Here is a 24402-nt window from a genome sequence, read left to right as displayed (position 1 = left end):
CTCTAACAGACAGATAGAAAATATAACACAATTGCTCTTTTAAGTCTAGAATTTATATTTTCAAATGTGCAATCCTATAATTAGAAATTTGTTCAATTTCTACATCATTGTGATATCCAGTAGCTATTAACAAAATTGCACCAAAATAAAACATAAAAAAGGTAAAATAATAAAAAGAGACTCCTAATAACAAAACTTTTACAATAGTAATTATGGAACATGGATTTTTAATGAATTTCATTTTGCAATGAAGACACTGAACACTTAAAAACAATTACATCAATACAATAAAAACACTTGCTTCTACACAACACTTACAAATGTGTACTTTCTCCAAAGAAACTTGTTTTTCACACATTTAAGCAACAAATAATTTTACAAAGGATTCTTCAGATGGCAAAATATGTACAGAATCTTTGACTCTACAGAAACCAATGTGCAGTGGTTGAAAAGGAGTGTTGCTTTGTCCAATGCATCTTGTACAAAATTCTCTATCAATGCATATTTTTCAGTAACCACATTCTCTTTGCATTATTAAATGAAATTCTGGACATCATATAGGAGAAAACAATTCCCATTTCAAAACACTATTTCAGATGAGATCACTTGTGGCTGATGACATGACAATTTCAGCCACACAAACATTCATACACACACACATATTCAAGCACATACATGCACACACTATCGCTAATCTCCTTCATGACTCCTGAAATAGCCAGCAATATAACCAGAGCAACTGGAAGGAAGCCCTCAGAGACACACAGCAGGTAGCAGAAGCGTGTCCTGCTCCTGGGAACAGCCCCAGCTCCCTGAGGCCTTCTGCACTCAAGGAGACAAGGGAGGCTGGCCCCTCCACTTAGCAACGTGAGCAGCTGTCGGCCATGAAGGGCATTGGTCTGCACAGAATTAAATGGCCATCACAACATATATTTTAAAACTTCAAATTTTTTTTAATCTTTTTATTGATTTTTTCAGAGAGCAAGGAAGGGAGAGGGATAGAGAGATGGGAACATCAATGAGAAACATTGCTCGGCTACCTCCTGCACCCACTCCCTTACTGGGGATCGAGCCAGCAACCAAGGGCACGTGCCCTGACCAGGAATTGAACCAGGGACTTCTTGTTTCATGGGTTGACACCAGGCAAGCTAAAAGTTTCAAATTTTTTAATCTGGAAGAGATCTGGTTCTTAAGTTTAATTTACCTATTTGTATACATTTTTCAGTGTTCCTAATGGTGAGTCTAAGACAGCCAGACATTCAAATTAAAACACAAGAGGAACCCAAGAGTGTGGTTATGCAACTTATCATTAAGAACTCACTGTGCTCATGTCTTTGGGGTGAGGTGCGGTAGAGAAGGTGTGACCATCAGCCATCTCAGCACGAGACCACTCAGGAGAGCAGTGCCTGAACCTGGTGCTTAGACCCATAGTGACCAGCTGACTTGGTTCTCAATGAGTGTGCTTAGGGCAAATGTCACACTTTAAAAATACAACCAATTCTTTAGCTTTAAAAATAAAGTCGCTCTAAAGCATTGTTTGTCCTTCGTTAGCAACCTCAACTCTACTATTATTACTGGCTTTTCCTGGTCTCTCTCCCTTCCAGGCTCTATAAATCATTTCAGAATCACCAATGACTCAGGGCTGAAGTTTCAAAAATTAGCTACTGTAGGACCGAGCCCAGGGCTCCACCCCACGGCAGCCTGCAGCGAACGGTGCCCAGCTGTGTCACTACAAAATAGGAGACACAGGAATGGGTCGTTTTCAACGTTACCCTCTTGTATCTCTCCAAGGGGCCAGTTTCCGACATATTCAAAGGATTAAAAATATGAGGAGCAGTACACTGAGATGTCTTCTTTATCAGAACTGTAACTCAACAATAACACGAACTCACAAACATCAAACACAGGAACTGCTAAGAAGGCAAGGGTGACAGGCCCACGCCAGCAGTGGGAGGGTTGGCACTGAGAGGTGTCCTGGCGGCTGAGACAGGAGCATCTTGTCACCTGTGAACTATGGCTGCGGCTGCCACCCTGGTAGCTAGCTAATGCAAGTGCCTTTCCATTACATTTGCTGATTGTCTTTCTTGCCTTCTGAACTGAACTCAGTATTCCAGCTAAAAGCCAAAGTGCTTAGTTAGCTAGGCACAGTAAGACTCCCAAGTTTTCCAAACATTTATTTTTGAGGTAGTACTCATTTATTTGCATTGTTGGCTCTCAAATACCACCAAAGAAGTGAACCCATGTAGAAATATGCAAACCAAAGGTGTAGAAAATAAATAAGGTTTTGTCTTCAGGTAGCACAGCCTTCTTAAAAAGGTCAAGTCACATTCAATGGATAAGTCATTTGAAACTTCTAAAAATTGTTTATAACCACAGCTATAAACTAAAGTGCTTTAAATTTTGCTTACGATCTGAAATTGGTGATTAGAATCATCATATTTTAGAATTTGCTAATATGAGACCTCAGGGTACTGAAATGATTTTCTATAAAAAGAACAAACTTTTTCTTAAAAAAAAAAAAAAGAATGAATCCTGCAAACTCAACATTTGATGCTATTTTTTTAACTTCTAAGATCCAAGTTAATTTCACAGAACTGTAAAAGGATGAAGAGCTGAAGCTGAATTACAACAGCACGTGCTACAACTTCACATGGAAGTAAACATAAAATTTTTTGCCAATCCCGCCATCCATCAGCCAACGCAAACACAGCTCTGCAGTCTCCCAGGACAAGGTAGATATGTAGGATTATTCCAGAAATGCCACAGACTTATACTCACAGTAAGTACACAGGTTCACATTGAACTCACACAAGTGTGATGCCCTCCTGTCATATGTCAAATGCCACGTGCTATAGGGAGCGGCTTTGTCCCCACTGACCAGAGGATGCCAGCACAGACAAGACGGAATAAAAACATAACCACAGTTCTGTACATCATGCAAGCCGGGTACAATGGGAAAAGGACATATACAAATCACCCTTCTCAGGGTCCAGCTCTCACAAAAATGGCTGATCGGTATGAGAAAAGCCTGCTCCAGTCACAGGTCCGTGGCGAACTATGAAACTAAGGAACGCCGGCACCTTATTTTTCCTGTAACAATGCAGGGATGTTGATGTTCCAGCCTATGGCTTGCCTGTCAAACCCGCAGGTGAACAGATTGCAGGTGGGGTGGTCCTCGCTCCACGCCGAGCAGCACACCATTCTTCTGTGGCCCTATTACCAAGCACACAAACCAGAATGAGTGTATTATTCCTCAAACATAAGGGCTGTAAAACCTCAACCAAATTAACAACTACACCACTCAAAGCAACCAAATTGAGAGAGAAAAAATTAACGCTCAGGATTAATCAGAGTGAGACAAAAATACTGAGTTGGCAGCAGGTTCTCAGGGATGAGCTGGTGGAAAGGCCGTGATGAATGAATGAGGTCAGACACAACATGAATCTAGTGAGACACACCAAAAGCACTCATGATTCTTTAAGAAAATGAGTAAGATTACAGTCCGAAAGAAAAAATAATCAATTTTTAAATTTTAATGTATGAATCTAGGTAAATTTGGGAATAAACTCAATAAAATTCACCCAAAGACCTCAAATATCATTTTAACAAATAATTGGTTCAGATGTTCAAGCAGTTAAAAAACACATTCAGGCCGAAACCGGTTTGGCTCAGTGGATAGAGCGTCGGCCTGCGGACTGAAAGGTCCCAGGTTCGATTCCGGTCAGGGGCATGTACCTGGGTTGCGGGCATATCCCCAGTGGGAGATGTGCAGGAGGCAGCTGATCGATGTTTCTCTCTCATCGATGTTTCTGACTCTCTATCTCTCTCCCTTCCTCTCTGTAAAAAATCAATAAAATATATTTAAAAAAAACACACACACATTCAGTGTCAAATGAAAAAAAGGAAAAATGAATGGCCTTTCAAGTAGATTCCTAATATCTTTAGAAATTCCAGTTCAATACCACAATGTGGGGAAAAATTACTGCAAAACGTACAAAGTTTACAGTGTGATGTTTGGTATATACAGGCAGAGATGCAAGCAATGCCTTAGGACACAAGTCATTGTTACAGTAATAGTTGGCTGGTGCTATATCATACAATAAAGTACAAGAAGGATTAGAAACAGCTAACAGAAATTTAGTAAAAGAAACACTCAAAAGAATGGCACAACAGCTCCCTCTGGAAAACATTCGCATTTGAATGCTGCTGGTTTTAGAGAGAATCAGGCCACAAAGGGAAAGCCCTGCAAGAAAGGAGCCCCAGAATGAAGGGTTAAGGGCGCTCTCCTACATCTCTTTGTTAGGAACTTGAGAAGAGAGAATGCATAAGCAACCACTAGCTGGCAGTAAAAATCAAGCCTCTAGAAAGAACTAGTTCAAGATGATAAACTCAAGACACTCACTGGACAAACACTGAGATCACGTCCTACTACCTAGTGAGGGAAAGGACCAGGCGGCACCTGCAAATGTGGGTCCAATCCAGGATCTCAGTCCTGCCTGAGCTGGGAGCCCGCACTAGGTGAGTCATCCTTTCATCTCATGTACATCCCCCGCCAGAGTGTACACAGACATGACCCAAAAAAGGCTCAGGGCACATGCAGACTTTGAAACCACTCTGTGCCCTCCTAGTCACAGAGCCACGCTAAAACTTCTCCGTTCCTGTAGCACAGATCCTGTGCGCCGTCTGTAGATCACCTTTCACTGCACACGGCACCACCCCCTCCCTGAGCTCCTGATCACAGTCCACTCTCTGGGAAATGGCACTTACACTTTCCCCAAAGTAAAACAATTCCATATTGTAAGCCCCTGACCCTCTAGTGACCAAGTTGAACTGAGTTTTGTTGTCTCCTTATAAAGCTGTCAGCTGAAAGAAGCTGGGACAACATGAACCGGGGATTTCTAGCTGTGGTTCTGTGAGACCGAAAAGTATACTGATTCATCTGAAATGTTACAGGTTCAGAATGAAATGAAATGTGATTCATTAACCTTAAAGATAAGCATTTTCAAAAACTACTTTAGGAGGAAATAAAGCCACGCACAGCGGAATTCTACAATTCCAACAGGGTTGAATGTTAACAGATAATTAAAAATAAAGTTGTGCCCACAGAATTAGCCCGACCAACACTGCTGAAATCTCCCTATTTTTTGAGAGGAAACATTCTCAAAATAATGAAGTCATACACACTCATACATTTGTTTGAAAATGCTGGCTTTCCATGTTGCACAGCAATTTTATGTACTACACAGGCACAGCTATAAAAAATAAAATAAAAGAGTGAAGAGAGAGAGCCCTTCTATGTGAGAGAGACGTTTAGGATACATCAGTGCTGCTCAGCAGTTACCAAAACACAAAAATCCCAGACAAGCAACTCTAGCTTTGTGTAGTTACTCTAATTTCATGAGTAGTTTTTCTGTGACCTGCACTCATAATTAAGAAGCTCAGTCACTAACTTCAAACAGTTCACGTAAGGAGCTACACAGAGAAAAACCAACCGTGTCTTGAATACACAGGGCTTTTGGAAACTTGGTGCCATTGCATTTGCTGCTCTGTTGGTAGCAAATGCCACTTGACCACATACCTCTGGAATCGCCTGGGTCTGCGGTTCCTGAGCCCTACCTCCCACGGGGACAGCCTGCAGCGCATGTCTGCACTTGGAGGCTCTGCCCTGAAGGGGACAGGAGCAGCCACCGAGTTGCAGCCATGGTGGGAGAGCAAGGTATCACAGTGACACACAGAAAAGGCCGAAAGAAGCAAAGGAGAGTGTGACTGTGGTGGGGCTCGGCTAGGCACAAAGGCTGCAGAGAGGCTGCCTTCGTAAGTGGGAAGGGGAGGGGAGGACACTGGCTGTTGTTACTACAGCTGCATCCATTTCCCCCACAAAAGGCGCCAGTATGTCACTCACTCAAATGTGGAGCCACCCAGGGAACGAATCTAAACACAGGTTCCCAGACTTCCCTCAGAGACCGAGTCAGCAGGTCTGAGCTGGTACCGCAGCCCAGGTAGCTGTGACAGGTGGGGCAAATACCCCAGTATACACCGAACCAACACCCCTGCACGGCACCATCTGGGCCAAATGCAAGTCCTAGCGCCCAGGAAAGTCTCTTCTACAATGGAGTTTGTCTTGGCAACCCACCATGGAAAGGGGTTCCTGGCTAGGAGTAGAGGGTCCTTTCTTAAGAAGCTTCCACAATCCAGGACACCACTCCTGCGTGGCCATGCACTGTCCTTTAATATATTTCCAATCTGCACAAGTTCAACTGAAAATATCTAAAACTGTGTTTTCCAGTACGGCGGCCACTAACCCACGCAAAACTGAGCTCCTGAGACGTGGCTACTGACACTGAGGAACTAAACATTGGATTTCATTCAGATTAAACTTAAAAACTAATATTCAGTTCAGGTACTGGGAAACATTTTAACATTTTCAATGATAAATTTTAGGAACTCTAAATACAGATCAAATATATCCAATATATAGTAAGAAACTAGGAGTGTAAATTTGCTAATATTTTTATATTGATGGCATGTTCACATGTTATTATTTTGGGTTTATCTAGTTAAATATACTGTTAAAATAGCTTCTCGCTTTTTTAAGGTGGCTATTAGGAAACTAAAATCACACGTGTGGCTCCCAGTGTGCGTCCAGGAGTCACTGATGACGGAGAAGAACTGAGATTCTGTGAATATGCATCAGCAGCACAGTTACCTGCCGGCTGCTGCGGGGGAGCCGCGCCAGCCGCACGCCGGACATATCGAACAATCTGACTTGTCGGTTGTCATGGGGGAGGGCGATGATTTTTTGGCCAACGCATACATTGATCCTGCAAAGAGACAAGAAGGTTCCATATAAAACAGTGACAGCACCAGGGTAGGGTATTCCATACTATGCACACTTCATGGCAAACACAACAGTGAGTATTACATGTCTGCAACTTTAGGATACAGAGACCAAGCTGCTTATATGCAACTCACATGTACAGCATGTCACTAAAACAGAGGGGCCATAATGGGCTCATTTTTATTCTCAAAGCCCATTACACCAACCTGATTCTATACTTAAGTTTCAGTGTTTACAGACACTGAATTTGCATTAGAGGATCAATGACAAATATTTTCCCAGGAGTCTAAACCACTTTCCCAAGGTCCATTTAATTGTCACATGTACAAGACATTGTACTACAATCAACCCTATCAAGTCAAATAAACATCTAAGCAATGAGCAGCTTCCCTCACCTGTTGATGGCAGAATCCGTACGAATGGTTGCAATGGGGGATCTCATGTTCTTTAAATCCCAGACCTTCACAGTGCGGTCGTCACTGCCTGAAACGACGTTATCTCCCACGGTGAACACGGCAGAGGTCACGGTGCTACAAGTAAAGGGCACAGGGTCAGAACTCATCTAGTGTTCGGCATGGTGACAACAGTTGGTACCATAACATGTTCTTGAAATTTGCTGGGAGAATGGATCTGAAATGACCTCACCACACCTGGGAGATGATAGATGTGCTAATTAATTTGACTGTGATCAGTTCAGTGGAAACGTATATAGAACATCACATTGTATATCTTAAATATGCTCAATTTTTACTTGTCAATTATACCTCAATAAGAAGGAAAAAACTTTAAAGATAACAAGAAAGGTCAAGAAAACAATCTCACCATTCCAGACAACTCCAGCCCTAAATAACAGCCTCCCAGAATATTGAAGAGCCGTATTTTTTCAGAGGCAAAAAAATTAACTACGAATAAATAATATCTTATATATACAACCTTATCATTTCTCACAATAATTTCAAACTACTTTTATTTCTCTTAGAGCTTAAAACAAGAGATAAACTGGAATTCAGAAAACCCAGGTGCTACCCAGACCTTAGACCTAAAACTGCACCACCGGCGTCAAATCCATACTGAGTCCCTATCAGGTGGGTTTCAACCCGGTACTGTCAACGTCCAGGCGACCCCTGCTCATGGGGCGCCCCGTGCACCTGGGCTGAGCAGCCTCTACCTCTGCCCACCCGACCCCAGTCACATCTCCTCCCTAGGTGCTAAATCGCCCAACATCAGCCGCTGTGCTACACCTAAGGACACTGTGTGTGACACTGGCAGAAAGGGGGAAAGGGGAACCTGGAGCACCAGCCCAGTGACCCATTGGAACTCCTATTTAAAAAACAATGCCAGAGCCTGACTAGAATGAGGTGCTGCTCCTCTTCCATGCAGAGGTCACAGCAAGGTGTAAAGAAACTGCCAGCAGACCTCTGGGAGCAGCTCACGACTAGGGACTGTTCTGAAGATTCTAGTCTTTAGAGGTTTGGGCCAAGTTAAACTTCAGTTAACATTCTGCTAAATTAATGGGAAAAGTCTCCACAAAAGACCATCGAACCCTATGTTAATGAAACGCTGAAAGACATTAGGTTTTTAATAAATCACAGCCCTGACAGGTATTGTGGGCCATCAAAGGGAAAAGCTGGCACAGAGACAGCACCCTCAACTCAGGTCCCATGGGGAGCGGGCCACCACGGCCGCACCCTGGAAAAGCTCAGACTCTGCCAGACTCCAGCAGACTCATTTATCTTGTCGCCGCGAGCAGCCGACCATGTGCTTCCAGCTGACAGTGCAGTACCTCCTCACCGCACACCACTGCCCGATCTGGAACATTCCGCTCCCTCTGAGGGTCTCAATCAACGGAAAGACTGTAATGCTAGCACTCCTCATTAGGACTAACAGCTGTCTTCCCAGTCACACAGAGACACAAAACTGTTTTGCATAACAATCTGCTGGAATTTCATGGCTAAGGAAAAAAATATATGATGTGGAAAATGCTGGCCCATGAAATGCTGAAGCAGGGTGCTTTCCTGGCTCTGAGTCAGGGCCTGACTGCAGAGCACCCATTTCTTACTGTAAGGTGTATTCCCTACAAAACAGAGTCATCCTTCTGCATCTGAGGTACAGACCAGAGCAGCGGTGGACCACTAGTGGTCCGTGAGGTCCAAAAGGTTGGTGACCGCTGGACTAGAGAGCAGGCACTCCATCCGGGAACAGAAAGGGCAGGGCACCCTTCCCTGGAACACAGGCTGCATCTCCCCAGTCCACGGAGCCATCTGTGAAAAGCATATCAAGCAGCAACCAGTGTGGCCTTCTCAATGGCCATCCACCTGCTCAGGTGCACTGCAGTTGACGTGAACATGCAGGTCCAACACTTGTGTGTCCAGCAGAGGCTGATGTGACAAATGGACCTCAGCACTTTTCCACCAGCCAAGGTAGAGCTCACACGCCTACACTGGAAACCTGCACACATCACCTGACCCTGTCGTGGCCTCTGTGTACAAAGCCAGCAGATGACCACATTCCTTTCCAGGTCATCACCACTTCACAAGCTGTTTTAGAAATTAAGCATCTAACAGATGACACCATTCAGGAGACATGGCAGGATCCTGGAGAGTATGCCCTGACCAGGGCCTTTCCTACTGTGGCTTGGCAGAGTATAAGAAGCTCATGTCAGCCTGTCCTGTACAACCCCAGATACCTCAAAGAGAAACAGGAAACTTCTTCAAATAAACACACTTCTGTATATTCCTTGATGGCTAAGTCCCCAAAAAATAGACCCAAAGATTAAAAAAAAAAACATTCAAAGGAAGAGTCAAATTGTATCACACGTGATTCTTTTTCTGGACTGAAAATTCCACTCTTGAAAAATGATGTTCCGGTATCTACCACACCAGCCACTAAATATTCTCACTTGGTTGCTCTCCTCTCTACACCTCCCTCTTCAGGACAACCGGGAGATTTCCTTTCTAATTACTGAAAGAACTGTCCATCCGAGGAGGATTCAGAGCACTGCAGTGTGCCAGGCCTGCTTTCTGTGAGAGAAACCCTAACAGAGAGGGGTGAAACCACTCCTGGTGATGCTGACACTCTAGTGGAGAAGATGGCAGTGGTCCTGGCTTTAAAGAAACATGCTGCAGTTTTAGGGCCTGCAGTCTAATTCTAGTGGCTGAAATGTGCTGCTGATTAAAAAAACAAAAACCCTGCAATGACCAGCTTTACTACTGACCAGAGAGAAGGGCTCTAAAAGTAGCTTTAAGAGTGTGTCAAGCCCTAACTGGTTTGGCTCAGTGAATAAAGCATCGGCCTGTGGACTGAAGGGTCCTGGGTTAGATGTCGGTCAAGGGCACATGCCTGGGTTGCAGGCTCAAACCCCAATAGGGGGCGTGCAGGAGGCAGCTGATCCATGATTCTCTCTCATCACTGTTTTTCTCTCTTTCTTTCTCTCCCTCTCCCCACCTCCTCTCTCCTTCTCTCTTTCCATTCCTCTCTGTGTGAAATCAATAAAAATATACTTTTAAAAAAAAGTGTGTCAAGCCCTAGCTGGTTTGGCTCAGTGGATAGAGCATCAACCTGAGAACTGAAAGGTCCCAGGTTCAATTCTAATCAAAGGCACATGCCCGGGTTGCGGGCTCGACCCCCACTGGGGGGCGTGCAGGAGACAGCTAATCAATGATTCTCTCTTATCAATGTCTGTCTCTCTCTCTCTCTCTCTCTCTCTCTCTCTCTCTCTCTCTCTCTCTCCCTTCTTCTCTGAAATCAATCCTATATAATAAAAGGGTAATATGCAAATTGACCAAATGGTGGAGTCACTGGTCGCTATGATGCGCACTGACCACCAGGGCGCAGATGCTCAATGCAAGAGCTGCCCCCTAGTGGTCAGCACACTCCCACAGGGGGAGTGCCACTCAGCCAGAAGCTGGCTCAAGGCTGGCGAGCGCAGTGGCAGTGGCAGGAGCCTCTCCCGCCTTGTCAGCAGCACTAAAGATGTCCACTGCCAGCTTTGGCTCGCTCCCTGTGAGCGGGCCTAAGCCGTCAGTCAGACATCCCCCAATGACTCCTGGGCTGCGAAAGGGCACAGGCCAGGCTGAGGGAACCCCGTTCCCTCCTCGAGTGCACACACACATATACACACACACACATACTAGTGGCCTGCTGCACGAAATTTGTGCACATTAAAAGGGAATTAGCCAAAACCAGTTTGGCTTGGTGGATAGAGCATCGGCCTGCAGACTGAAAGGTCCCAGGTTCGATTCCAGTCAAGGGCATATACCTTGGTTGCAGGCACATCCCCAGTGGGAGGTCTGCAGGAGGCAGCTGGTCGATGTTTCTTTCTCATCAATGTTTCTAACTCTCTATCCCTCTCCCTTCCTCTCTGTAAAAAATAAATAAAAATATATTTAAAAAATAAATAAATAAAAATTTAAAAATTTAAAAATAAAGTAAAAGGGAATTAATTAAAGGAAAGAAAATTAGTAAAATGTATATAAAAATCTTCCTCCTGTCAGAGTCTGGGATACACCACGGGACCCAGAGTCAAGTCCCCTCCCACCCGTGTGCACCTCGAAATCGCACGAGACCCAGACCAGCCGGCCCCAACCCCATTGGGCAAGATCCAGACCCGGCGGGCCCCACCCCCGTCAAGCCCCGCTGTGCAGGGGGCACAGCCTCAGGTCTGGATCTCCTGTGTTTTCGAAGCATGTGGGGGGGGGGGGGCGGGGGGAGGGGCGGGGGCGGCTACTTGACTCTAGGTCCCGCGGCGTGCCCCAGATTCTGACAGGAGGGAGATTTTCATACACATTTTACTTATTTTCTTTCATCTCTGACACTTCTATTACAGAGAAAGGACAAATAGCAATATTAAAATATTTCCTCTAATTCTCTTTTAATGTGCACAAATTCTGTACACCGGGCCACTAGTGTGTGTGTGTGTGTGTGTACGCCTAAGTGACAGTTACAACCACTCAACCGGTTGCTATGACAACGCACTGACCACCAGGGGGCAGACGTTCAACACAGGAGTTGCCCCATGATGGTCAGTGCACTCCCACAAGCCAACCTCCTGCAGTCGGTCAACCTCCTGTGCTCCACCCCCTCCCCAGCAATTGGGGTGGGCTGGTCAACCTCCCACGGTCCCTCTCTCTGGTCATCTAGCCCCAATCAGCCCCAATCAGCCCCGATCACGGGCCAGGCCAAGGGACCCCATCCGTGCATGAGTTCGTGCACCAGGCCTCTAGTAAAAATATATTTTCTTAAAAAAAGTGTGTGTCAAAACAGTACGTTCAGTTAACTTGGTTAAATTCTCTTCCTTAGTATCCTATTAATTAAGAACCTTTTGCCATAACCGGTTTGGCTCAGTGGATAGAGCGTCAGTCTGCAGACTGAGGGGTTCCAGGTTCGATTCCAGTCAAGGGCATGTACCTTGGTTGCGGGCACATCCCCAGTGGGAGGTGTGCAGGAGGCAGCTGATCGATGTTTCTCACTCATCGATGTTTCTCTATCCCTCTCCCTTCCTCTCTGTAAAAAAATCAATAAAATACATTTTTTTAAAAAGAACCTTTTTCCACAGATTTATTCAAAGATGACAGTTCCACAGAACCTGATTTAAAATTACAGAGAAGATAAAATGAATAAGGTTTATATGCTGATTTCCTGCTTGTGATACCAAGGTCAAGATTCACTTCCTTTCTGGGAAAACTGAACCTTGTTTCATTTTTACTGAATAATATAACAGAGAACCATAAGTTCTGAATAGCTGCAATGGCTTCAGTAATTTTACAGAAATCTGAGAGAAATGCATTCCATTTAAATTAGGTGAGGAATGATTCTCTCTGGTTTTAATCACCTGACTTTCCATTCCCTTATTTTCTGAATCCAAGACTTTGCCTCTTATATACTCACCAATTAACAACAGCCAGTATTTCGAAATCACTATGATAAAAATTGGGAAGAAAGAAATTTCAAAGGTTTTTCTTAAATCTTCAAAAGGAAAAAACTTTACATCAACTTTGAAGGTAATATGATACAGACAAACCCTGTTCATCAAAATAGTTAGAAAAATAAAAGTCAGAAATATATCAAGAACTGCAAGTTTTTTACTCTGAAATATACTAGATTAGCCAAAAATTGCCAAGTTGAAGGAAAGTCACTGTTGCTTTATTGTTAAGACGTCACATGTAACCGCATTCCCAGTCCTGGATGTTTAGTGACACCCCACCCCCACCCCAGGAGACTCTTTACTTCACTGGTACCAGAGGAAGCTTGACCTGAAGTGTTGCTCAGACTAGAAAATGGGGTGACCACCACACACAGCCTGAGATTGTGCGCAAATAGATGCATGTATGCCCACAAGAAGTGGCACAGGCTACAAAGAATATGACGTGTGCAGGGTGCCCACCAGAAGTGACATGGGTTACACAAATTGTGATGTATGTGCAGATGTGCACATATATGTGAACATGTTCATCAGAAGTGACACCGGCTACACGAAACATGACATGTATGCAGATAGGTATATACATATACATATAAAATAAGCCATAGCTAATGTTTTTCAAACAAGTATTTGAGTTGATCTCTGAAAGACTGAAAGGAGCAGAATCATGTGGCCCCAGGAAGCATCCTTGGGTTCCATATGTGGCAGGGAAGATGACTGAAAGTAAAATTTTACTTTAAAAACTTCAGAATTAGCCAAAACCGGTTTGGCTCAGTGGATAGAGCGTCGGTCTGCGGACTGAAAGGTCCCAGGTTCGATTCCAGTCAAGGGCATGTACCTTGGTTGCAGGCATATCCCCAGTGGGAGATGTGCAGGAGGCAGCTGATCGATGTTTCTCTCTCATCGATGTTTCTAACTCTCTATCTCTCTCCCTTCCTCTCTGTAAAAAATCAATAAAATATATTAAAAAAAAAAAAACAAACTTCAGAATTAGTTATTATCACAGCCCTTCAACACCTTGTGTTTCCTTATTCATTTAGAGGAGCCACCCAAGTGGTAGCTGCCTGGTTCTTTTCTAGGTCATGTGTAACTCACACATTTTACATGCTGGTTGTCTGAGGAATGACTTTGAAGGGCCCAGTGTGGTATTAGTCAGAACCCTGCAGCTCCCACACATAGCTGAGTGGGAGAAAGCATAGATGTCGACTGGGTGATGATGTAAGCCCACCTAGACTCCGAGTGCAGGGCCTGAGCGCACAGACCAGAAACACCACCATCTTTCCAAAGATAAGCCCCACCTCTCGCAGCAGCTCCCTTCCCTACTCTGCTAACTGTGCATCACTGCTCAGTGGTTTCTGCCAACACATGGAACCTGGTCCAGACACAGTTCATGTCTGTCTTCATGAGTCTGTAACAATGCAGTTGGCATGTTTTTAGTTTGTTAATAACCTGACAATTCTTTTCTAAGTCATCTCAATAAAAGGGAAGCAACCTGAATAGCTCCTAACAAAGCCGAGAAATAGGGTGATTTAATCGCACTAATTTCCTTAAAGTCCTTATTTTATTATGTACTGATCAGCCCTTTTTTAAATGAGAAATTTTAAAAGGGTAAATGGAGAAGTATTAAACCTCCTCTTAAACTATAAGCTATACTTTGAGTTGGAAACAATCTTTAAAAGTATCAACCAGGGGATTAAGTAAATTACTGCATCCAAACTATAGGCCTCTTAGAAGCAGAGGTGGAGGGACGAAGGCAACTCCAAGGTGCCGACACGGAAGAACCTTAAGCCTCTCTCAGTGAAATACAATGAGACTTGCAAAATGATCTCACTTACAGAAAGTCACCACTATGTCCACGTATGGAGGTGCAAATGCACACTCCGGCAGCTGTGGCTGCACACTATACTGACCACTGTCTCCTTACTCATCTCCATGATGATAAGACAAAGCAGTGAATGCAAAGGAAACTTCCCAAAACAGCCTTTACCACACCACTGCAGTTAAGTCACATTCCCGCCAACATTGCTGCCACTCCTTTTCTCTATGAACTGGGTGGTAGGTATACGCTAATGAAGCTGGGAAAACCGTAAATGGGGCTGCACTTTGGAATTGCACTGTCCATCTGAGTTTTTGCTTTTATGATAACCTCGGATACCAACAAAATATTGCCAGGAATTACATGTCTCTAACCTTTCTCAAATAAAATTATTCCAATCTAATTAAGAAGATAAAACCAGACTTCCAGATATATGGGTTAAGGCAGGGGTGGGCAAACTTTTTGACTCGAGGGCCACAATGGGTTCTTAAACTGGACCGGAGGGCCGGAACAAAAGCATGGATGGAGTGTTTGTGTGAACTAATATAAATTCAAAGTAAACATCATTACATAAAAGGGTACGGTCTTTTTTTTCAATAGTTTTATTCATTTCAAACCGGCCGGATCCGGCCCACGGGCCGTAGTTTGCCCACGGCTGGGTTAAGGGGACACGAAGCTGAGAGGGGCTTTAGGTTCTGTTTAGTTTTGAGGCCTCTGCAATCCTGCAGGTCCTTTTCTTTCTTGGGCAGTAATTCCAGTCTTGGGGCACTTCTGAGGCCGTCCTACAGCCCCTATAAGAAACCTCGAAGTACAGTACCTCCTGTTCCCACAGGCAAGGGCTTAAAAACTCTCTCCAAGAGTAATGAGCTTACAAAACCAAGTGCAGTCTACCAAAATTTTAAAAAGCACTTAGAAATTATGACTGCTTTAAAGTTATGACATTTTCATATGTTTTATGCCAAATACCCAGGGGAGATATTTAGTACAAATACAAAACCTCCAAGGCAGTGTGCCAACAGACAGCTGCCCGTCCCCACCACAGGCCTGCACACATCAGACTCACTGACCAAGCACAGAACTCAACACAGTGAAAAATCAACCACCACCTGGTTATAAATGTCATGCTATCAAAACACATTTTCTCTTTAAAAGCATACAAACAACTTAATAGCACAACACAAAATTCAAAGCACATAATCTAGACCTTAGTATTTAGTACTACATATCTCCTCTGGGTATTTGAGAATAAAAGCATATGAAAATGTCATAACTTTAGAGCAAACATTATAATTTTTTTAACTAATATTTTTAATGTCTTATTAGATGTGGTGTTTTTCTTTCTTTAGAAGTGCTGAAGTTCACATGGGGAAGTAAAGTTGCAAGCATATGGAAAGAAAGCAAAAAAGAAAAAACTTGGTGTTTCAAATATTTTATCTATGTTGAGCTAATTTCAGATTTTTTTCAATGCCAGAGTTTATTCACACGTGTAAATACCATCAGTTGTGTATAGACTAGAGTCATCGGCCACCCATGGGGGAAGCTTAATGGCCCTGTGACAGCCTCAACTGTCAGTTCCTTTTTATAGTAATTGAAACAAAACAAAACTAAACTAAAAAAAGGGGGTGAGGGGGCCTTCTACCAAGCTCCACAAGGAAGGCACTGGTGCTGGAAGGCAAGAATCTGGGTCCTCCTATTACAAAACAATTTAAATGGGAATGTCTCACACTCCTTTCAAAGGGCAGTTAACTGGATTTAACCTAAAAATAAGTTTTATCATAGCAAGAGGTTCTCGCATAAATGTCTGTGCATCCACAGCCCTCAGGGCGATAGTCCTGGAATGACCTTTGTGTGGAGTCCCACCCCGGAAGAGCTTGTACCAACACACAGCAAACGGGCAGGCAGGCTACCCAACTAGACTCCTTCAAATAGCTCACTTGCTGAAGAATGGCATCAGGTGAAAGTAATGACTATATAAGGGTTTGGCTTATTTCAGATGAAACCACAGGATTTTAGCCCTAGTTTTTGAGGATGAGGACAGAAATATATGAGAAATAAATGCCAACAGCTGGAGAATTCCAGGAATCTAGGACAGTCCCAAATTTCTCCATTAAACATTTCTATTATTTCCAAGACAGTACACACTACAGTTTCTCATTCCTGCTACGAGGAAAACAGTTATATAAAGTATCTATACTTACTTTTCATATAAATTGGTACACCTTGGGTCACTAACAGCTAAGCCAGTCAAATAATAACAGCCACAGTTACACAAGTAAATCCTGTTATGGTAAAATTCCCTTTATAATAAAGAGATTTCATAATACAGAGTAAAAGTAAATGTAACACATCAAAAATGAAAAAGACATGTGCATGTTTGTCCTTTCTAACAATCCTCGATGAAAGCCTAAACAGAGCTTACATCAAGGAGCTCCGACCCTGTCCAGCAAAAACGATGCAGCACAGAGTTCAAGGGGACCCACTTGGTAACAGATTTTCATCTTATTAGCGAAGTGTTAAGTCTCAAACTCTATTTATTTAGAAAAAATCTCGAATCTATGTAAAAGTACAGAGAGAACAGAGAAAATGAAAAGACAAAAATCATCTCCCTCCCAGCTCCTAGAGAAACTAGTTATAAAACTAGGCCAGTAATGGTGAAGCCTGTCTGGCTACATCTTTCCTTAAGACAACACAAGACAACACACAGAAATTCAAATTAACTGAATGGTTAAGTGAATTACATCATGAAAGACATGAGATTCTAATATATGTCACTAAGAAACTTGTGTTGAGTTCCTGGAAATGACAATAGGCTCAGATATAGTTTTCCAAAGTGTATTCTACAACAAGTTACCATGAAATATACTAGTGACCCAGTGCACAGATTTGTGCACATTGAAAGGAAATTAATTAGAAGGTGGCTGGTGGGGCGGGACTGGGCAAGACGGACAGAACACGCCCTGGAGCCAACCTCCTGTGGTCCCTCCCAAGTGTCTTCGGAGTGAGCGGGGTCCCTCCGGCAGGTGGGGTCCCTCGGCCTGACCTGCGGGGATCGGGCTGAAACCAGCTCTCCAATATCTCCCCAAGGGTCCCTGAGTGCAAGAGGGCACTCTGCAAAGTTGTTGTCATACAGGGTGTGGAATGCAAACACAAGTGTGCTGTAAACCAGATTCGGGGCCGACAGTGCCCCAGCAACACCACCACCCACAGCCAAAGGTGGAATCGTGCAGCCCCACGAGGAATCAGGCTCCCTCCTCTCCGGTTTCAGGGTGTGTCACCTGAGAACCACCACTGCCAAGGCAATGCAGCTCGGCAGTTCCTACATTGAGAGTCTGCCCCCTGGAGGTCAGTGCACGTCACAGCGGCCAGTCAAACAGTCGGACACTTAGCATATTAGCCTTATCCTGTCTAATAATAGACAAAGATGCAAATTGACTGTACCTTCGCTACGCCCACCAATGGCTAATCAGAGCAATATGCAAATTAGCCACCAACAAAGATGGTGGCTAATTTGCATATGCCAGCTGGGAGCGAAGACTGAAGACACCATAGAAGGAAGCCAAGCAACGGAGCCGAGGTAGCGGAGATGGGCGGGAAAGAAGCGGCAGAGATGGGCGGGAGAGAAGCTGCAGAGACGGGCGGGGTAGGAACGGCAGAGAAGGGCGGGATAGGAGCAGCAGAGATGGGCAGGGTAGGAGCGGCAGAGACGGGAGCAAAGCCCTACTCTTGCAGGAATCTTCCTGCAAACGGGCCTCTAGTCCTATTTAATAAAGAGGGAATATGCAAACTGACCATCACTCCACCACAAAGGTGGCTGCGCCCACAGCGGAGACAGGGTTTCCATAACACAAGATGGCTGCACCCACAGCAGAGGCCAAGTTCCTGTAACAAGCCTTAACGAGCAATCAGCAGGGACCTGAGGCTGCAACCCTCATCTCGCCCCCGTGGGGCTTGACAGGGGACCTCAGGCCATGCCCCCCACCCCAACACCAGGACAGGGGACCGTAGGCCGTGCCCACCGCCCAGCACCAAGCCAGGGGACCTGAGGCCACACCCCCCTACCCCAGTGCCAGGCTGGGGGACCTGAGGCCACGCCCCCGCCTGGCAGGACTTGACAGGGGACCTCAAGGTGCCTCCCCCCACCCCAGAGACATGACTCTGGGTCCCGTGGTGCACCCCAGACTCTGATAGGAGGAAGATTTTCATATACATTTTACTAATTTTCTTTCATCTCTGACATTTCTATGATAGAGAAAGGGCAAATAGCAATATTAAAATATTTCCTCTAATTACTCCCCTTTTAATGTGCACGAATTTCATGCACGGGGCCACTACTATATATATATATATATATTATATATATTATATATATATATAGATAGTCATGTATTTTTAAGAAATACTGATCCACTAAAACACACTCCACATGAGATTTTTCAGGGCAACACCAACAAGTAAAGAACAGCAAAGCCAGAAGAACTGCACACCTGAGTTTTAACCTATATATAAAAGCCCAGCGACTGAATGGTGGAATGACCAGGACGACTGCAACCTCTCCCCTGATCGGGGGCGGGGCCAGCTGGAAAACAGCCCGCAGCCCCTCACCCCTTCCAGTCCCGCCCCCAAGCAGCCCCCAACACCCCTAAATCATAGCCTGGCTCCCTAGTGCATGTACATTTAGTGAAAGTACAAGAAAATAATTATCAGTCCCTTCTGTCCCCAACCAGAGTCTCCAGAGGGCTCTGCTAATACTGCAGCCAAGGTGTTGAATTCTCCTTCCAGAGAAGGCAGCCCCAGGAGACCTTCCAAGTTAGCCAAAAAGGCAACCTAAGCATTAACAGGATGGCAGCCTTTGCTGAGGAATGTAGAGAGGCTGGGTGGGGGTTTTGTGAAATTGCAGTGCCTTGCAGATTAGGTGAGTTTTCAATCTCTCTTTAAAAGGGGCAGCGAAGAGGACCCACAGGCTGCCAGGAGCAACTGCAAAGGGTAGGCACATTCAAAAACAGAAAAACTGCCGAAACCGGTTTGGCTCAGTGGATAGAGCGTCGGCCTGCGGACTGAAAGGTCCCAGGTTCGATTCCAGTCAAGGGCATGTACCTGGGTTGCGGGCGCATCCCCAGTGGGGGATGTGCAGGAGGCGGCTGATCGATGTTTCTCTCTCATCGATGTTTCTGACTCTCTATCTCTCTCCCTTCCTCTCTGTAGAAAATCAATAAAATATATTTAAAAAAAACAAACAAACAAAAAAAAACAGAAAAACTTTTAAACAAACAAGATCATATTGGGAAACTGAGGGCAGAGCCCCGGGAAGAACGCAAAAATCATTAAAAGGCCATCATCCATCTTGATATACCTTTGCAAACAACACATAAACAACTTCATCCCATGGCACGTGAAATGCAAAACAGTTCTGTTGTGGGTTTTCTTTTAGCCATCCTTAAAGTATAATTAGATCCAGCTGGGGGAAATCCAGCATTAGACCTCACAGCCGACCCCACCCAATAGGCCCCCATCGGGATGGCCCCCCATCGGTATGGGCCCGTCGGACCCCATCCATGCACGAATTCATGCACCGGGCCTCTACTGTTTAATATTCAGCAAAGGATTGGGTAGAAGGATTCAAAAAATCAGCTAGGAATACAGAAGTCCATCTAGACTAGGAGGATGAACCCGACTTGCTCCCTGCGGTGGCAGACACTGTGCTTGATGCTGGAAATGCCAACAGCACAGCTCACCCCAACCCTGGGGGGGAGAGGGTGCAAAGGGGGGCTGGTAGTGCAGTGGCCTGGCTGGTGGGCATCCTCTAAGACAGAAACCTATTGGTCTGCGGGGAAGCAAGAGATCCCGGGAGGGCTGGCTGGAGAAGCCACACTCAGACCATCAGAGATGAGCAATGAAGCTAAATACACACTCAAAATCAGCCACTGCTATGCTCTTCTGTGAGAATTAGGGTCTCATGTTTGGTTGTAAGAGAAGCATGCCTTTGCGTGGGGACACAGGTCTACTTGCAAAGGCAATGAATTCTAAAAGTTTTATTGGTCATATGGGTGCAAACCTACAGGACCCATGCAAGAGATTAAGGGAAAAAAAGCAACAGTTATGGAATAAGAGTCCTCAGAAGAAGACTGTAAAATGTCTCACTTCCTGCCCTAGCCAACATAGCTCAGTTGGTTGGGCATTGTCCCGGGCACCAAAAGGTTGTCAGTACGATTCCCAGTCAGGGCATGTCCAGGTTGCAGGTTCCATCCCTGGTAGAGGGCATGCAGTAGGCAGCTGATCAATGTTTTGCTCTCTCTCTCTCTCGCTCTCTACCTCTCCCTTCCTTTTCCCTCTAAAAATCAATAAAAATATTTTTTAAATAAAATAAAATGTCTCACTTCCTGCTTTTCCAAACTGCAATTATTTCTAGAGGCTTCCTGCTAACAACACAGGAAAGTACTGTAGTGTAGGATAAAGAGCATGCAGCCTTTACCTGCTGACCACGCACTGTGGGGTCGCACAAGGCAGGGCCTGTCTGGGCAGAGATGGCAGAGGCCCTGGCATGTCGTCCTGGTGCAGCTGTGACTGGGTGACAGAGGAGACACAGCAAACCAGCCCCTGCAGATTCTCAAAAACTTAACAAAAGATAAAACATCCCCCTGACACTTTCTACAGTAAACTAGCGCCAAAGAGAGAAATTTTTTAAACTTATTTTTTTATCTACATATCAACAAAGTATGCTAGTTCACCCTAACATGAGTAAAAGAGAAAATGTAAATAATCTGAATGACAGTGCTACTTGTACATATATCTTATTTTTATTCAAAAGCTTATATGCCCTCAGAGTTACAGTTACTGCAGCATCAACTTATGTCTTGGGAGACCTGGATAGAAGAGGCCCCCGGGACAGACACAACTTATCTATAAGCAACTCCTGATCCCATCAGAGAAACAAATCTAAGAAACTGTGTCAAAGGTCCACACTAGGAATAAGAATTCCTTTGTAACTACTTATATTCCTCATAGTCATATCACTCCAAAAACAGCCATTATTTCCTATATCCACCAACTTCAAAAACGTGTCACAAATTAAATAGATATTTTAAACCTGACATCAATATCTCCTATACTCCATAATCAGAGGGAGACAGATGAGAATAGACTTTGTTAAACCTCCTAAAGCTAAAACTGGCACTTTCATCAACTACCTGTAATATACTAGTACATACAGTCCTGGCTCTTTTAGCACAAAAGATACATAAAATCTTTCAGACAAATAAAGCAAGTGAAAACATAATGTGATTAAAAAGTGTTAGAAAGGCCCTGGCCGGTTTGGCTCAGTGTATAGAGCGTTGCTCTGCGGACTCAAGGGTCCCGGGTTCGATTCCAGTCAGGGGCATATGCCCAGGTTGTGGGCTCGATCCCCAGTGGGGGGCTTGCAGGAGGCAGCCAATCGGTGATTCTCTCTCATCATTGATTATTTCTCTCTCTCTCTTCCTCTCCCTTCCTCTCTGAAATCAATAAAAATATTTTTTAAAAAGTGTTAGAAAGACTCTCTGGAATCATAGGAGTCAAGGCCCACCTAGGACCCAGGCAATCTTCAAGAAATTACCTCATCTCCCTGTGCCTCAGTTTACCTCCACAGAACAGAGATAGACTCACTGTGAAGATTAAACAAATAGGACCAAATTTTCTTTTTTTTTTTTTTTTTTTTTTTTTTTTTTATTGCTTAAAGTATTACAAAGGGTATTACATATGTATCCATTTTATCCCCCCGCCCTAGACAGTCCCCTAGCCTCCCCTATCACCCAGTGTCTTATGTCCATTGGTTATGCTTATATGCGTGCATACAAGTCCTTTAGTTGATCTCTTACCCCCCTACCTCCTGCCCCCCAACCCTCCCCGGCCTTCCCGCTGCAGCTCGACAATCTGTTTGAGGCAGCTCTGCCTCTGTATCTATTATTGTTCAAAAGTTTATAATGGTCTCTATTGTCCACGAATGAGTGAGATCATGTGGTATTTTTCCTTTATTGACTGGCTTATTTCACTTAGCATAATGCTCTCCAGTTCCATCCATGACGTTGCAAATGGTAAGAGTTCCTTCCTTTTTACAGCAGCATAGTATTCCATCGTGTAGATGTACCACAGTTTTCTAATCCATTCATCTACTGATGGGCACTTAGGCTGTTTCCAGATCTTAGCTATGGTGAATTGTGCTGCTATGAACATAGGGGTGCATATATCCTTTCTGATTGGTGTTTCTGGTTTCTTGGGATATATTCCTAGAAGTGGGATCACAGGGTCAAATGGGAGTTCCATTTTCAGTTTTTTAAGGAAACTCCATACTGTCTTCCATAGTGGCTGCACCAGTCTGCATTCCCACCAGCAGTGCACAAGTGTTCCTTTTTCTCCACATCCTCTCCAGCACTTGTCGTTTGTTGATTTGTTGATGATAGCCAGTCTGACAGGTGTGAGATGGTACCTCATTGCTGTTTTGATTTGCATCTCTCGGATGATTAGTGACTTTGAGCATGTTTTCATATGTCTCTTGGCTTTCTGGATGTCCTCTTTTGAAAGGTGTCTATTTAGGTCCTTTGCCCATTTTTTGATTGGATTGTTTATCTTTCTTTTGTTAAGTTGTATGAGTTCCCTATAAATTTTGGAGATTAGGCCCTTATCAGATATGTCATTGGCAAATATGTTTTCCCACACAGTGGGTTTTCTCGTTGTTTTGTTGATGGTTTCTTTTGCTGTGCAGAAGCTTTTTATTTTGATGTAGTCCCATTTGTTCATTTTTTCTTTAGTTTCAAGTGCCCTAGGAGCTGTATCAGTGAAGAAATTGCTTCGGCATATGTCTGAGATTTTCTTGCCTTTGGAATCTTCTAGAATTTTTATGGTATCCTGTCGTACATTTAAGTCCTTTATCCATTTTGAGTTTATTTTTGTGTATGGTGTAAGTTGGTGGTCTAGTTTCATTTTCTTGCATATATCTGTCCAATTTTCCCAGCACCATTTATTGAAGAGACTATCTTGGCTCCATTGTATGTTCTTGCCTCCTTTGTCAAATATTAATTGAGCATATTGGTTCGGGCCGATTTCTGGGCTCTCTATTCTATTCCATTGATCTATATGCCTATTCTTGTGCCAGTACCAGGCAGTTTTGAGAACAGTGGCTTTGTAATACAACTTGATATCTGGTATTGAGATCCCACCTACTTTGTTCTTTTTCAGGATTGCTGCAGCTATTCGGGGTCTTTTTTTATTCCAGATGAATTTTTGGAAAGTTCGTTCTAGATCTCTGAAGTATGCTGTTGGTACTTTAATGGGAAGTGCGTTGAATTTATAGATTGTTTTGGGTAGTATGGACATTTTGATGATGTTGATTCTACCAATCCATGAACACGGTATGTTCTTCCATCTGTTTATGTCTTCCTCTATGTCTTTTTTCAACGTCCTGTAGTTTTCTGAGTAGAGGTCTTTTACCTCTTTAGTGAAGTTTATTCCTAGGTAGCTTAGTTTTTTCGGTGCAATGGTAAACGGGATTGTTTTTATAATCTCTCTTTCTGAAAGTTCACTATTGGTGTATAGAAATGCCTCAGATTTCTTGGGGTTAATTTTGTATCCTGCTACATTGCCAAATTCATGTATTAAGTCTAGTAGCTTTTTGATGGAATCTCTAGGGTTTTGTATGTATAATATCATGTCGTCTGCAAATAAGGACAGTTTTACTTCCTCTTTTCCAATTTGGATGCCTTTTATTTCTTCTTCTTGCCGAATTGCAATGGCTAACACTTCCAGTACTATGTTGAACAGGAGTGGTGAGAGGGGGCATCCCTGTCTTGTTCCTGTTCT

At 44.0% G+C, this 24402-nt stretch overlaps 1 protein-coding gene across 2 annotated transcripts in view; it reads right to left on the bottom strand.

The window, feature by feature from the left end:
- Nucleotides 1-210: 210 nt before the first annotated feature.
- WDR37 (WD repeat domain 37) overlaps nt 211-24402 on the bottom strand; it is an 87908-nt gene continuing 63716 nt past the window's right edge. For both annotated transcript variants that reach the window (XM_059662955.1, XM_059662947.1), the window contains exons 12-14: nt 7234-7368; nt 6707-6821; nt 211-3213 (exon numbers count right to left, since the gene is read on the bottom strand). In XM_059662955.1, the coding sequence (XP_059518938.1) occupies nt 3082-3213; nt 6707-6821; nt 7234-7368 (382 nt within the window). In that variant the 3' untranslated portion in view covers nt 211-3081. The remainder of the gene's footprint in view (nt 3214-6706; nt 6822-7233; nt 7369-24402) is intronic.

Source organism: Myotis daubentonii, chromosome 1, assembly GCF_963259705.1.
Source record: "Myotis daubentonii chromosome 1, mMyoDau2.1, whole genome shotgun sequence".
NCBI classification, from domain to species: domain Eukaryota; kingdom Metazoa; phylum Chordata; class Mammalia; order Chiroptera; family Vespertilionidae; genus Myotis; species Myotis daubentonii.
Note: the sequence above shows the minus strand (reverse complement) of the source record. Positions and strands in the feature narration are given on the sequence as shown.